Source organism: Pipra filicauda, unplaced genomic scaffold, assembly GCF_003945595.2.
Source record: "Pipra filicauda isolate LSUMZ 115617 unplaced genomic scaffold, ASM394559v2 scaffold163_size1657671_pilon, whole genome shotgun sequence".
NCBI lineage: Eukaryota > Metazoa > Chordata > Aves > Passeriformes > Pipridae > Pipra > Pipra filicauda.
The window spans coordinates 1,306,018-1,318,420 of NW_024104140.1; the positions used below are offsets into that span (position 1 = coordinate 1,306,018).

Consider the following 12,403-nt stretch of genomic DNA (forward strand, 5'->3'; position numbering starts at 1 on the left):
CTTTGGTTAGCTTCCTACATTTGTGACTAATAAATCTTGTGCCAGTTAATGCTTCCTTATTTGCTTACGTTAGTGATTAATATGTACTAATAGATGTCTTAGTTTTGAGAACATAGACAGTGTTGGAGTAAAGAGTGGTAAGAGAAGTGCATCATGACCTGACCACATATTTGAGATATTCTTAAGGAAAGAAGATTCATCATAAGATCTGGGACCATAAAAGGGAATTTTGGGAAATAGGATGTTCCCAAACAACCACCAAAGACCCTGAGAAGACCTCTACGCAGACCCAAATAAGTTCACGGAAATAATTAGCATATACGCATGTATTGACGAAATGTCATGGGTGTCTGTTAATTTCATGAGTATAACCTGCTTGTGCTGCTAATAAAGTAATGTGAGCTTTCTAATCTAGCAAACTGGTTGGAGAGTTTATTTCCCAGTTTTCAGTGGCACTAATATGTTGGCAAAAATGTCAGCAGCTGCTTAGGCTTTCATTGAGTGGAGCAGCAGTTACTGAGAGATCTTCTGAACTGTAAGTGGCACAATGATCTGAGGTGAATGTCCAAGTCAGCCTAATTTTGAAAAAATTCCTAATACCTACATTGCAGAGTGGCAGATGTGGTAGTGAGCTGCTGCTTTGCCTGCCCATACAAAGAGGTGGTAGGCAACATTTAGTTGTTTTTTCATCAATTCTTTTGTGAGCTCTGATTAGTTAGGGATTGGCTTCATATGATGTTGCTTCATATGTTGCTGTCTCATCCTCGTCAGCAGAATAATCCTGGTAATCTAAAACTATTTGTTTGTTTTTTTTTTTTCTCTTCAAGAAGGAAAAACTCCAGAAAGTGGAATAGAGGACAGTTCATCTAAAAACGATCATGTTCAACTGTCTGATGACAGGGAGGAGAGTGATCCTTCAGATGAGGAGTTCCCTACATTTCCAGGTGAAGAAAGCACAGTAATTGTTGATGAAAAAGACTCTACTCCAGAAGGAGAGTTGCTTTTTGAAGCCAATTTTGAAGCTCCATCTGCATCATTACAAAAATCTCTTCCTGAAGAGAGTGTGGACTTGCTGGGACTAGACTCTGATATGTCACCAGAACAGAAACAACCTATCTTGGAAAGAAACTCTTCATCAAGTAATGCAGACTTGTTGAACAATCTCTTTGTGAGTAGCACATCACAGGTTTCAGTAGAGCCCACTGGAGATCTCCTTGGACAAGGAACAGATTTCTTTTTCAGCAATCAGCATCCAGCTGCTACTCAGGGTACATCTTCAGCAGCAGCCATGTCTTCAGGTATGTGAATTTAACATCAGTAGTCTTCACCCAGTCAACACATGAAAACTCCTGCTTGCATTTGTGCTTAGAAAATGGGTATCATGTACTCATACTATCACAGAGAGTGAAGGCATGTTGGTCTATAGCAAGATTCTGCGCAGAATACCTGTTATTTCTGCATGAAGGAAAGAAATTCCGGTACATTATCTAGGTATTTAGTTATGATGCCAGTATCCTATTAGCTTTAAACCATGTAAAGAGAAAAGTATAAAATTTTGAATTTAAAGGAAATTCTTAAAGAATCTGTAGCTTTCCCATACAAACATTACATGCTAGATCCTTTTCTAAATCCACATGTAAATAATTTCTCTTGCTAAGGCACAGAATTGTCATAACTTACTGCTTTCTTGAACTTTACGTAAAGCAATGTCATTAGTTGTTCAGAGCTGTGCTGCTTAGGTCAAATGTCTGCGTGGGACTTTTAAGTGTTAATCACATAAGACTGCTAGGCAACTGGAAATCCTGTAGATTATTGTTTAAACCAGTAGGATAATGGTACTGCTAAAAGATGTTTTCTTGCTGGTTTTACTGATGTTGACAGGTCGATGTCCAGAAAGAAAATGCTACATGCTGCTGTCTATTGGGTATTTAAACAAGGTGTTCTGTTCCTCATACTAGTGGATAATCTGCTCTTTGCCACATTACTAAACTTTTGGGAATAGCAATTCTCTGTGTGAAGTTAACAGTAAGATTTCAGGGAACATAATCTGGGGAACTATTACAAGGCTTAGCTTGTTTGTGGAAAGACAATTCATGGGGACTAAAAGCTTTAATATACAGACAAATGCAAAGTGTTTTTCTTGTGGAGCACTTAGATGACTTGAAATATTTCTTTATTTTGAGGCAGTTCACTATTGAACTTCATTACTGTGGTCAGTGAGGAATCATTTTAGTTTTCACATATGTAGAGATCTATAAGAGAGAAGCTTTATTACTTTATCTTTCTCTAACCATGCCTTATATCTACTGTGTGAAACACACACATGAGTATTGCTCAGGTATCTCATTCTTGTATTCATTCTCTTTCAAGGTATTTCATTGAATTGTATAAGATAGTTGCAGAAGTGAGAATATTTGGTCACTGTTATATTTCACTTTGCACATCAAAGTTATACTTGAGGTTTTATGTATGTGTGGTGCTACAGTAGGTTTGCTTAGTGACAATCCAGGATTTGTTTTTGAAGTGTTAGTGAGTCCTGTACAATGTGGTCATTACCTCAGGATGTGCTGGGGTGCTATGGCAGGATTATTCCTTCTCTTCAGCTTCTGAGTCCCTGGGCTCTTGAGGGTTTTGACCCTAGAGGGCAGCACAAACAGGAAGATCTCAAGCCATGATTCCAGCTGACTGTCACATGTTACTCCATGTTGACTATAAATACTCTTCCAATTAGTTTTTCTTCACTGTGAGCACTAGAGACCTGTTGAAGTCTTACTTCTGTTGGTTTTCATTGACGTGCTTTCTGCCCCAGAATCACCAATGCCTTCAAGTCTAAATGGTAGTATGAATGTTTTACTTGATACTCTTTTTAGTAGAATAATAGTCCATTTTCTTTAAATTTGTTGAAGGTTTGGCATTATAGAGCATTTAACAAATGTAATTCTTCTGTTTGTGTGCTGATGGTCACACAAATTTAAGGTGTGTCTTAAATGGGTGAAATTAACAACATTATTGAATTTTATGCAGTCTTGCTAAGGATTTGTGTTTGAAAACATAGCTCTTCATATTGTGTATGGCTGAGATACTTTTTGTAGCAACGCAGAAGTACATTTGGCTAGAGGAAGAGACAGGTGGTGACTCTTGGCCGCGAAGAATTTGCAGAAGGCTGCTGTGGTTACTAACGTGAACTTTGCTTTTGTCTGCACCCCCAGAGGAGTAAGGCTTTTTCAACTTTGTTTATTCTAAAATTTGTCATGAGATAACTTTTGTTTTCTGCTTCCCTTTTAGCTAATCCTTTTGATCCATTCACAATGTCATCAAGTTCAGAGAATCAAGCCCTGTCTGGTCCAGACCTCTTTGGGGACTTCCTTAATCCAACATCAACATCTACAGCAAATACAATTCCTTCCACACAAAGTTCACTTCCACCTTCTTCCAGCTCAGATTTCTTAAATTTAGGTAAGTGTGCTTCTGGCGTTCTGTTTCTCAACAGTTTCTGCTGCTCTGTGTGTTTGTCTTTCAGCTTAGTCAAGGTGGATTAGTGTCTTAATAGATCCACTTGTTGTGATTGCTGTTTTTAATTAGCTCTGTCTTCTGGGAATGCAGATATCAATGCACCAAGAAGCAAGGGGGTCCTGTATAATGTCATGCTGCTGGTTATGATGTGAGAGGATTTCTAGCATTCCTAACCTTCTGTTAGGAGCTCGAGTTTCCTCTCAGTGATCTTGAACTGAGGGTACACAAACATCTCAAAACTTACTTTATAGCTAACAAAATGCTATGTTGGTTGTATTCAGATTTTAAAGATTTTCTGGAAACCTTGGAAAAGAAATGAGCGAGTCAAGTTATAGTATAACCAGTTCTTAAAATGCAAGCTGAGGCTAGCTTGCACCTTCTTGACCTGAATGCATTCTGGTAATATACTTACAAAGTACATTATGTAATGCTCTAATCTTATTTGTTTCATTTCTTTGATGTATTCTTGGCGAAGCCTTTTCCTCCTGCATTTATTTTAAAATCTATTAATCTTTAAACAAAAAACTTTGGGATATGCTTGGTCTTCCTGTCATTCTTTGAAGAAAAGCACACACTTGCAAAAATGTTGCAGTGGTAGAGCCACTTGTGTTAGAGACTTTTAAAATGTGACTTTGAAAGACAAGTGTGGGTCCTCTCCACAGGGATAGGAGTTGTGGTCAGTCTAGAGCTCTTCTCTGCTGCTCTCTCATCCCCACACTGTTCCCCTACTCCTGTACAGATCCTTCCTACAGGATGCAGTCTTTCAAGAGCAAGGGGTTCTGTAGGCTACAGTCCTTTAGGAAGAGACTGCCACAGGGACATGGGTCTCCCAGAGGCTGCAGCTCCTGCCAGGAATCCGCTGCTCTGTGGGCTGTGGCTCCATCCAGGACATGTCCACCTGTGTAAGCTCCTCTCCAGGCTGCAGTGTGGATATTTGTTCTACTGTGGTCTTCCCTCTGTGTTGCAGGGGAATCTGCTCCAGCACCTGGAGTACCTCCTACCCTTCCTTCACCACTGACCTGGGTGTTTGCAGGGCTGTTTCTCTCATGCTTCTCTTGCTTCTCTCACAGCTGCTGTGCAGCATTTTTTATCCTTTCTAAAAAATGTTTTCCCAAAGATGCCATCATCTAGGGGCTCATTTTTGTCCTTTGGTGGCTCTGTTGGAACTGGCTGTGTCCAACGCAGGGAAGCCCAGACCTCTCCTCACACAGACTGCCACCTATAACCTGCAGGTAGTTAGGAATGGTGGTATCACATTGCTTATCCTGAATCCAGAGTGTTTTCTTCCCAGAGCTTATTGCCTGTGGCCCTGACTTGCCCCTCCTTGTTTAGCAGTTGGTCCAGTTGACCCTGCCTCCGAGGGATGCAGTCTGAGTGTTAGCTATAGACAAACTGAACAGAAAAAAAATGCAATATTTGTCTGACTGAGATGAGGGCTTCCTCCTTAAAATAAAAGGTACCTAGGTGATTGCCCTTTCCTACCATGTGGTTTGGCATTATATTCCAGCTGTAATTGATTCTGCTGAGAAGATCCTGTCTGCTGCTTCCTTTGCAGTGCTTTTGTCTGTTCTGTGGACGGTTAAAAGGTGTATGTTTCAGTTGTATACTTGTATAGTTGCCAGTTTTATGCCACTGTTATTGTCACTGCATGAGGTTACCAAACAGACGATAAATTTTTTTCTGCTCAGTAGAAGATTTGATCAATACTGACCTATGGAGCATCATCTCTACCAGATTCTGCACCTGGGATGGGACAGCCTTGGATATTTGTACAGACTGGGGAATGAGGGCCTGGAAAGCAGTGCCACTGGAAGGGCCATGGGGGTTCTGGTTGATGGCAAGTTGAATGTGAGTCAGCAGTGCCCTGGCAGCCAGGAGGGCCAACCCTGTCCTGGGGGCATCAGGCAAAGCATCACCAGCCGGGTGAGGGAGGGGATTGTCCTGCTCTGCTCTGACCTGGGATGGCCTCACCTTGAATATTGTGGCAGTTTGGGGCACCACAAAATAAAAAGGATATGAAGCTGTTAGAGAGTGTCCAAAGGAGGGCAGTGAAGATGGTGAAGGGCCTTGAGGGGAAGCCGTGTGAGGAGCGGCTGAGGGCACTTGGTATGTTCAGCTGGAGAAGAGGAGACTGAGGGGAGAGCTCATTGCAGTTACAACTTCCTTGGGAGGGGAAGAAGAGGGGCAAGTACTGATCTCTCGGAGACCAGTGACCAAGGGACCTGCATGAAGTTGTGTCAGGGGAGATTTAAGTTGGATATTGCAAAAAAATTCATCACCCAGAAGGGGGTTAGGCATTGGAATAGCTCTCCAGGGCAGTGGTCACAGCACCAAGCCTGACAGAGTTCAGGAAGCACTTGGACATGTGGTGTGGCTCTTGAAGTGTCCTGTGCAGGGCCAGGAGTTGGACTCCATGATCCTTGTGGTTCCCTTCCAAGTCAGGATATTCTGTGATTCTATAATCTCAGCCAAAATCTAACTCACTCTAGACCTCTGGAAGTTATCTACCTGATCTGCTCAAAGCAAGGTCAGGTAGAGCAGGCTGTTCAGCACCATGTCCTTGCTGATCTTTAGTATTTCCAAGAATGTAGACTCTGGAGCTGGGCAACCTGTACCAGTGTTGGACTGATCTTAAAAAAAAAAATGTGCCCATTGGCTCTTGCCCTTCCATTGGGCAGCACTGAGAAGAGTCTGGCTCAATCTTTTTTGTTTCTTCACATTAAGTATTTTTACACATTGATAAGGTTGCCCCCAGTTCTTCTTTTCTCCAAGTTAAACAGTACCAGCACCCTCAGCTTGTCCTCATATCAGAGAGGAGACAGAGAACCCTTACATGTATTAAATTTAAGTTGGAAAAGTAAAAAAAAGTGAATTTCTGCTCTCTAAATGTTCACCTGCAACCTTAAGGAGACCACCATCATTGTTCAGCTGTTAGTAAATTTGAGCAAGTACAGAAGAAAAAGGAGGAATATTTTTACATCTGACTTCAATGCTTATTTTTTTATGCTTACTCTTTCTGATTTTGGTTGATAGGTTGCACCCTGGTAAATGCATTATGATACCTGCTATTTTAATGTGACTTCTGGAGTTTTCTGTCAACACGGGAAAAGACACTTGAAATGTACCCATTTTCTCTTCAGTCTGTTATACAGTGATTTCCCAGTATTTCTCTATGGCTATGCAATCTTTATGGAAGTGGAGGAATTGGGTTAACACTTCATGCTGCTTTACGTTTATCTTTCAAATGACAGCTTTTCTATGTGTTCAGCTGAAATGAAGTATGTGTTTGAGCCTTTAACATTCTGTCCAGTTACAGGTATCAATTTTTATCAAGAAAGTTAGGAATATTAATACTTATATTGCTTTTAATATGAATGTGGGAGTGAAAAGACATGATCACTAATAACTGGAAAAGAAGGGACAAATGAGAGAAAAATGGTGTTAAGTGAGCAAAAGAAAGTGCAAACACGAGGTCATTAAAGTGAGAAACAATTTTAAACTCACTAAAAATAAATCAGTAGTAATGCCAGTGACCATTAAAAGTAAGCTGTAGTAAATAGATTTGTTGAATCTACTGTTGAAGCAGTAATAAGTGTCTGGAATCAAATTTTAGTGATGTATTTCACTGGCAGTAACTGATTACTAAACCTCTCTAGATACCTGTAGTGTTTCAGTGAACACAAGTTCAAGGATTAGAATTTTAGCCTTGTATTTCTCAGACGTGGCTTGAAATTTAAAATCATAGTAGTTTTAAAATGAAAGACAGCTTTTAGAGAATATCTGGTCTGTTAAGGCATTCTGACCTGTAATAGGAAACTGTTGCACAGTTGCTGCTAAACAGCCACGTATTAACAAGGTAATTTAATTTTGTTTTGGATTTGCGAGTAGCAGGTCATCTTTAATGCAGGTCAAGTCAGGAACATATTTCCCTCTGTGAGAATGAGCTAATTTGATCAAAAAATAGCAGGAGATGTGGAAGGTGATCAAAAGAAACCTGAGTGACCAGTGTTGTCTTCTCCCAAGTAGAAGTTAGTTTCTGTGACAACTTGTGTGCTCAGACAGGCTTTAGACAAGGTTAAAAAAACCTTGCATCATAATAAACCAGCCTCTTGGTTCACAGAAAATCCCGTTGTCTTCTGTGATTAAAGGATTTCCTGTAGAGATGACAAGTTAAATAAAGAAAACCTTGTGTGAAGTTGTGTGCAGGATATAGTAAAATGCAGGTCTCTTATTTTGGAAAGCTGGAAAGTGTGATCTGATTACCACCAACTTATTCTTACATCTTAGCTTGGCTTGAGCAGTGTTAGTAAAGAAATAGTTCTTTGCCCTGACCTTGGTGTTAAAAATCTGGTGTAATGCCCAAGTTGTACAACTTATAAGAATATAGTGTGAGAATGAACGGTTTGATGAGTAATACGTCAACTGTTCAGTATGTTGCACATTCCATTGTTTCAGGCTTTTGTGATAAAAGTGTAGTGGATGTATGTGAGCTCTTACTATTAATAGTGAATTTACTGCTGTACAGAGCAGTAGGCTACTTCCTGCTTAGTTCAGAGTGGGGGAGGCGATCAACTTGACTGCTCTTAAGCCAGCAGTTATAAAACAGCTGATTCCCACAGTGTGTTCTCAATCTTTCAAATGCATTCAACCGTAGTTTACCTTATTCTTATTTCTCTCAACTTGGTTTTATAACAGTTAATTTCATATGTGGTTGTTAATTTTCTTATGCCCCTGTAAAAAAAAAAAAACTAGTAATAGCGGAGGTTGTAAGCCAAAACAATTTCTAGCCTAAAAATTGATACTTAAAATAATTCAAGGCTGCTCGTATGTCCCCTGGGAGGGGCATATATAATTGAACAAATTTCTAAGCTGATGAGTAGATGGTGCTGGATACTTTGAGGTTTGTAGCCAGTGACACTGCTGTTCAGCAGATAGCTGGGGTCCTGAGTACTGAGGGAAATACATACTGTTTCTCCCATGGTTTCAGAGGCAGGGAGATGAAGTTGAAGCCCTGGAGAAGGGGCTGGAAATGGCAGCATTTTATTCTGATGTTTTCCTTCACATGCAGCAGAGAGTAGTGCTGAAATACAGGCTCTTGGCAGATATTTGTTGCAGAGTATTTGATGTATTTACAGCTGTAAGATCTAAGTGTAAATAATATTTAGTAATATATAGTATATAGTTATATATATATATAGTAATATAGTGGATTGAGATACTAGAGGGGATATTTAATTTGCTTCTAATTATTTCCTCAATTACAAGGATTTATTATCAATATTCAGAATATAAATTGAAAAGCTAAGAAAAGTGAAAGGCTGTGATGTAGTACTCAGAACATTCAAGGCCTCAAAATGTCATTGTTTTTGTAAGGATGGCTGGGTTAACTTTCTAAATGCTACGTCTTTGAAGTGTCCTAGAACACTACTGAATGCTTTGGTTTTACTGAAATACAGCCTGTCCTTGTAGCACAGACTGTTGTCATAGCCTTGAAATAGAGATTAGATTCAAGAGCTGTCGTGCTTCACTGTGAGTCTACACAAGCTGAATGCTCAGAGCTGCTGAGGCATGCAGCTTCGAGTGTTCCATACCTAGGAATGGAACCCCGTTCTGAGGATTGCTCGCCTCATGCTGTGTGTGAGTGAGCAAGTGGGGAATCATCTGCAAATGTCAGAGATGGCAGTTGTAACCTTGGATGCAACACTTTCTAGGAGTTAGTGGAAGCACCCTTGCATCCTTTTGAATGTGACTTTTTTTGTTGCCTGTTTTGAGATGGCATGGTGGTTTTGTTTCACATATAGAAAACTGGCTTTTAACCATGGAGCTGGAGATTCTCAGTCTTTTCCCAGAAGAGATCAGCCTTCCTCTTATTAATTGTGTGGGTTCATTGATGTGTTGCACCTGAGAGGGCAATTAGTTGGTCAAGAGCTCTCTTTGTCACAACAGGCTGGGGTTAGGCAAACCTGCAGTTCGAAGTGACCTGGCTCCACCTGTGTAGGACCCAGGCTGCTGAGTGATGAAGAACACCATTCATGAAGCACCACTGGCTTTCTAGCCTTAGTCTTTTGCCCAGGAGACCTAAGCTGTTAAATTCATAGCATTGCCTGTGCATGAAAATATCTTACCTATGAAGTGTGGGGAGTGTTTTAAATATACATGAAGGAATTCCAGTGATAAAACCCTTCTGAGTCCTGTTTGACTGCATAACTGTGTTACTGAGAAATTTAAACAAGCTGTGCAATTGATCATTGTAGTAGACGGTGTGGTACCCTTTCTGTTGGTATTAGCAAAATATCCATTATCGTGATGGTTTTCTTAAAAAAAATAAGATTTCATTTTTCTTCCGTAGGGAATTTGGCACCAGAGCCACCTAAAATATCATCATCTACAAGCCACCCGGATCTCTTAAGCGGATGGGATTCTTGGGCAGATTCCTCAACAAGCAGTAATGTAGCGTCACCACAGCTGAAGCCTGTTAGTGAAGGTATTATAGAATTAAATTTTTCCATTAGAGGGAATAAGGAATACTCCAGACTTGGTCATTTTAATCACTTGACACTGCTGAACACATCTTCATGCATTTTTGCTATGATGCTTTAATAAAGCACTCACGTAGTTTTTCAGATTTAAGTTCAAGACAGAGGGATCAAATAGTTTCAATTCTATATAGTAATTGTGATTCTTGGTAAAAGGTGTCATGAAGCAGAATGTAGGGGATGTTTGCACAAGGTGTTCTGGAAATGGTGCTTTTTATTCATTCTCTCAGTTTCCAAATAGACCATGTACATCATACATCTTCTTATTTTACAGGTCAAGCTTTTACCACAGGGACCCAGTCCAGTGTGTCTTCAGGTCTGTCTTTCAGCCAGGCGAAATCTCAGAACTTAGATCCTTTCGCTGATCTTGCCAATCTTGGATCTGGTCTTCCAGGTAAGATCTTACTTTTGAGAGACTATACTTAATGCCCCTACTTTTTTTATTTGCTTCTTGTACTAACAAATGTTACTGATAGCCTATAAGGAAAGTGTTTCCCTTTCATTGTTAACAAACAGCTTGAGGCAATTGCAGAGAGCTGATGAGTAACAAGAAAAGATTGAATTTTACAGATATTGTGTGAAACATCCAAAATAATATTTCAGAAGAAACCACAGCTGTGGTATAGAAACAGTGGAAAATACTTAATGCTTCAGAATCTCGTTGAGATGGTAAGAGAAAACAGAGGGTGCTAATTCAGTAACTGAACCTGAGGTTTCTTACCTAGCGTTGATTAGTACTGTGCTTGAAGGATATAAAATCAAAGCTGGATTAAATTAGTTAAATTTGTTAGTTCCAAAGTGACAGTTGTTTTCCTGTTAATTCCGTACTTTTCTTTGAATTCAGTAGACCTTCATGGCTCTGCTGCTCACACCAGGTTTGTAAGATGAGCACAAATCACGCCCATACATGTGCATGAGTGCCAAAAGCATTAGGAACGTTTGTCAGTTTGCAGTTGGTGGGCACAAGGAGTTATGGAAGGTAAGACACAACACAGAGTTACACTTGTTCCAGGATGTTATATTCACCTGAAATTCAGGAATTAGCTCTGCAGCATTCTCAAACAGTGGGAAAATGAAGGGCAGCAAAAGGAGCTGAGGTCCTTTCATTTCAGTACCCACACTACCATAAATGTGACCAGCTGCCAAGAGTACAAGGAAGGATTCAGAACAGCCTAGTGTTGCTGAATTGCAGAAACATGTTTTTCCCTTAGCTTGTTGCTGATGGAGGTTTTTACTCTGCTGCCCTGGCAGTTAACGTTGTGTGTTGAGTTGAGTGCCAGTGGAATTATCTTCTAGAAGCTCAAGGTAACGTGCAGTGTTTGACTTCTTTATGTTGCTTGTGCATAATCACTTGCAAAATTCTGATGTTGAAGGAGAGGCTGGTTGGGAGTAAACAAATTACAGAAATTTTCTACTTTAATAATTAACAGACTTGTTAAATCTACAGATCGTGTGACAGTAAAAAAAAATCAATTTTTCTTTGGCTCAAAGATGCAGGTATAGCACACACTGAATCCAGTGGAAGAAATGGAACTGATTTTAGCAGGACTTAGATCAATTCATTAGTCTTTCAGTTACCTTTCAATAGGAAAAGTGACTGCGTTAAAAAGTAGTCAAATGTCACTATCCTAGTTAACCTTCTCAGACTTGAAATGAATTTTCAAGGCATTATAAGAACTGGAATTCAGACTGAGTGTTGTTTCTTTCATGGGAGTTTTTTGGAGTCTGCATACAAATCGTTATTCTGGAAGAGAATTTATGAGAGTGCAAGCTGCTTACGTGTGAATGTTATATAAAAACAAAAGAGGCAATAGCTAAAGGTAGTTAAAAGTACTGTATTAGGGTAGTGGTAGGATATCAACTCTGTTCTGTGCTAGTTGGTGTCATCACTCTCTTCTTTTCTAGGAATGGTCTTGTATAAGGAAGTGGGAGTGTGGTGTTTGAAAAGTTTCTGTGGGTAGTGAGGCACTGACTTGCCCTACAGGATGAATTTGGTAGCCTTGAAGACTAGAATAATGAATGTAGAATGCTTTGAAAGAATAGTAGAAAGAGATAATTTTTCAGAGTGCAGGGTCATGTACTCTGACTAGTAACAGATTTTTTTGTGAATTTCACAAGTTATAAGTAGCTGAAAACTGAGTTGACTGCAATTGAGTGCTTTCCTGAAAAAGACGGTATATTCCTAGATTATATCAGGTGTTGTATTGAATACTAGGTTGTATCAGGTGTGGTATTTAAAGCTGTAGTAAGGTATCTTGTACATGGCCCAGGGGAAGACGTCCTGTTGTGCAAGTTATAACTATAAGCAGCAGCTACAAAAGAGAGCAATCAAGAGAGCTGAAGTGTGAGGAAAC

At 39.9% G+C, this 12,403-nt stretch overlaps 1 protein-coding gene across 2 annotated transcripts in view; it reads left to right on the top strand.

Moving 5' to 3' along the window:
- GAK (cyclin G associated kinase) overlaps window positions 1–12,403 on the top strand; it is a 75,510-nt gene that overhangs the window by 51,567 nt on the left and 11,540 nt on the right. Inside the window, exons 21-24 of one of the 2 annotated variants that reach the window (XM_027745144.2) lie at window positions 828–1,298; window positions 3,286–3,456; window positions 9,863–9,997; window positions 10,324–10,443. In XM_027745144.2, the coding sequence (XP_027600945.1) occupies window positions 828–1,298; window positions 3,286–3,456; window positions 9,863–9,997; window positions 10,324–10,443 (897 nt within the window). The remainder of the gene's footprint in view (window positions 1–827; window positions 1,299–3,285; window positions 3,457–9,862; window positions 9,998–10,323; window positions 10,444–12,403) is intronic. The other variant, XM_027745145.2, reaches the window with a different exon arrangement.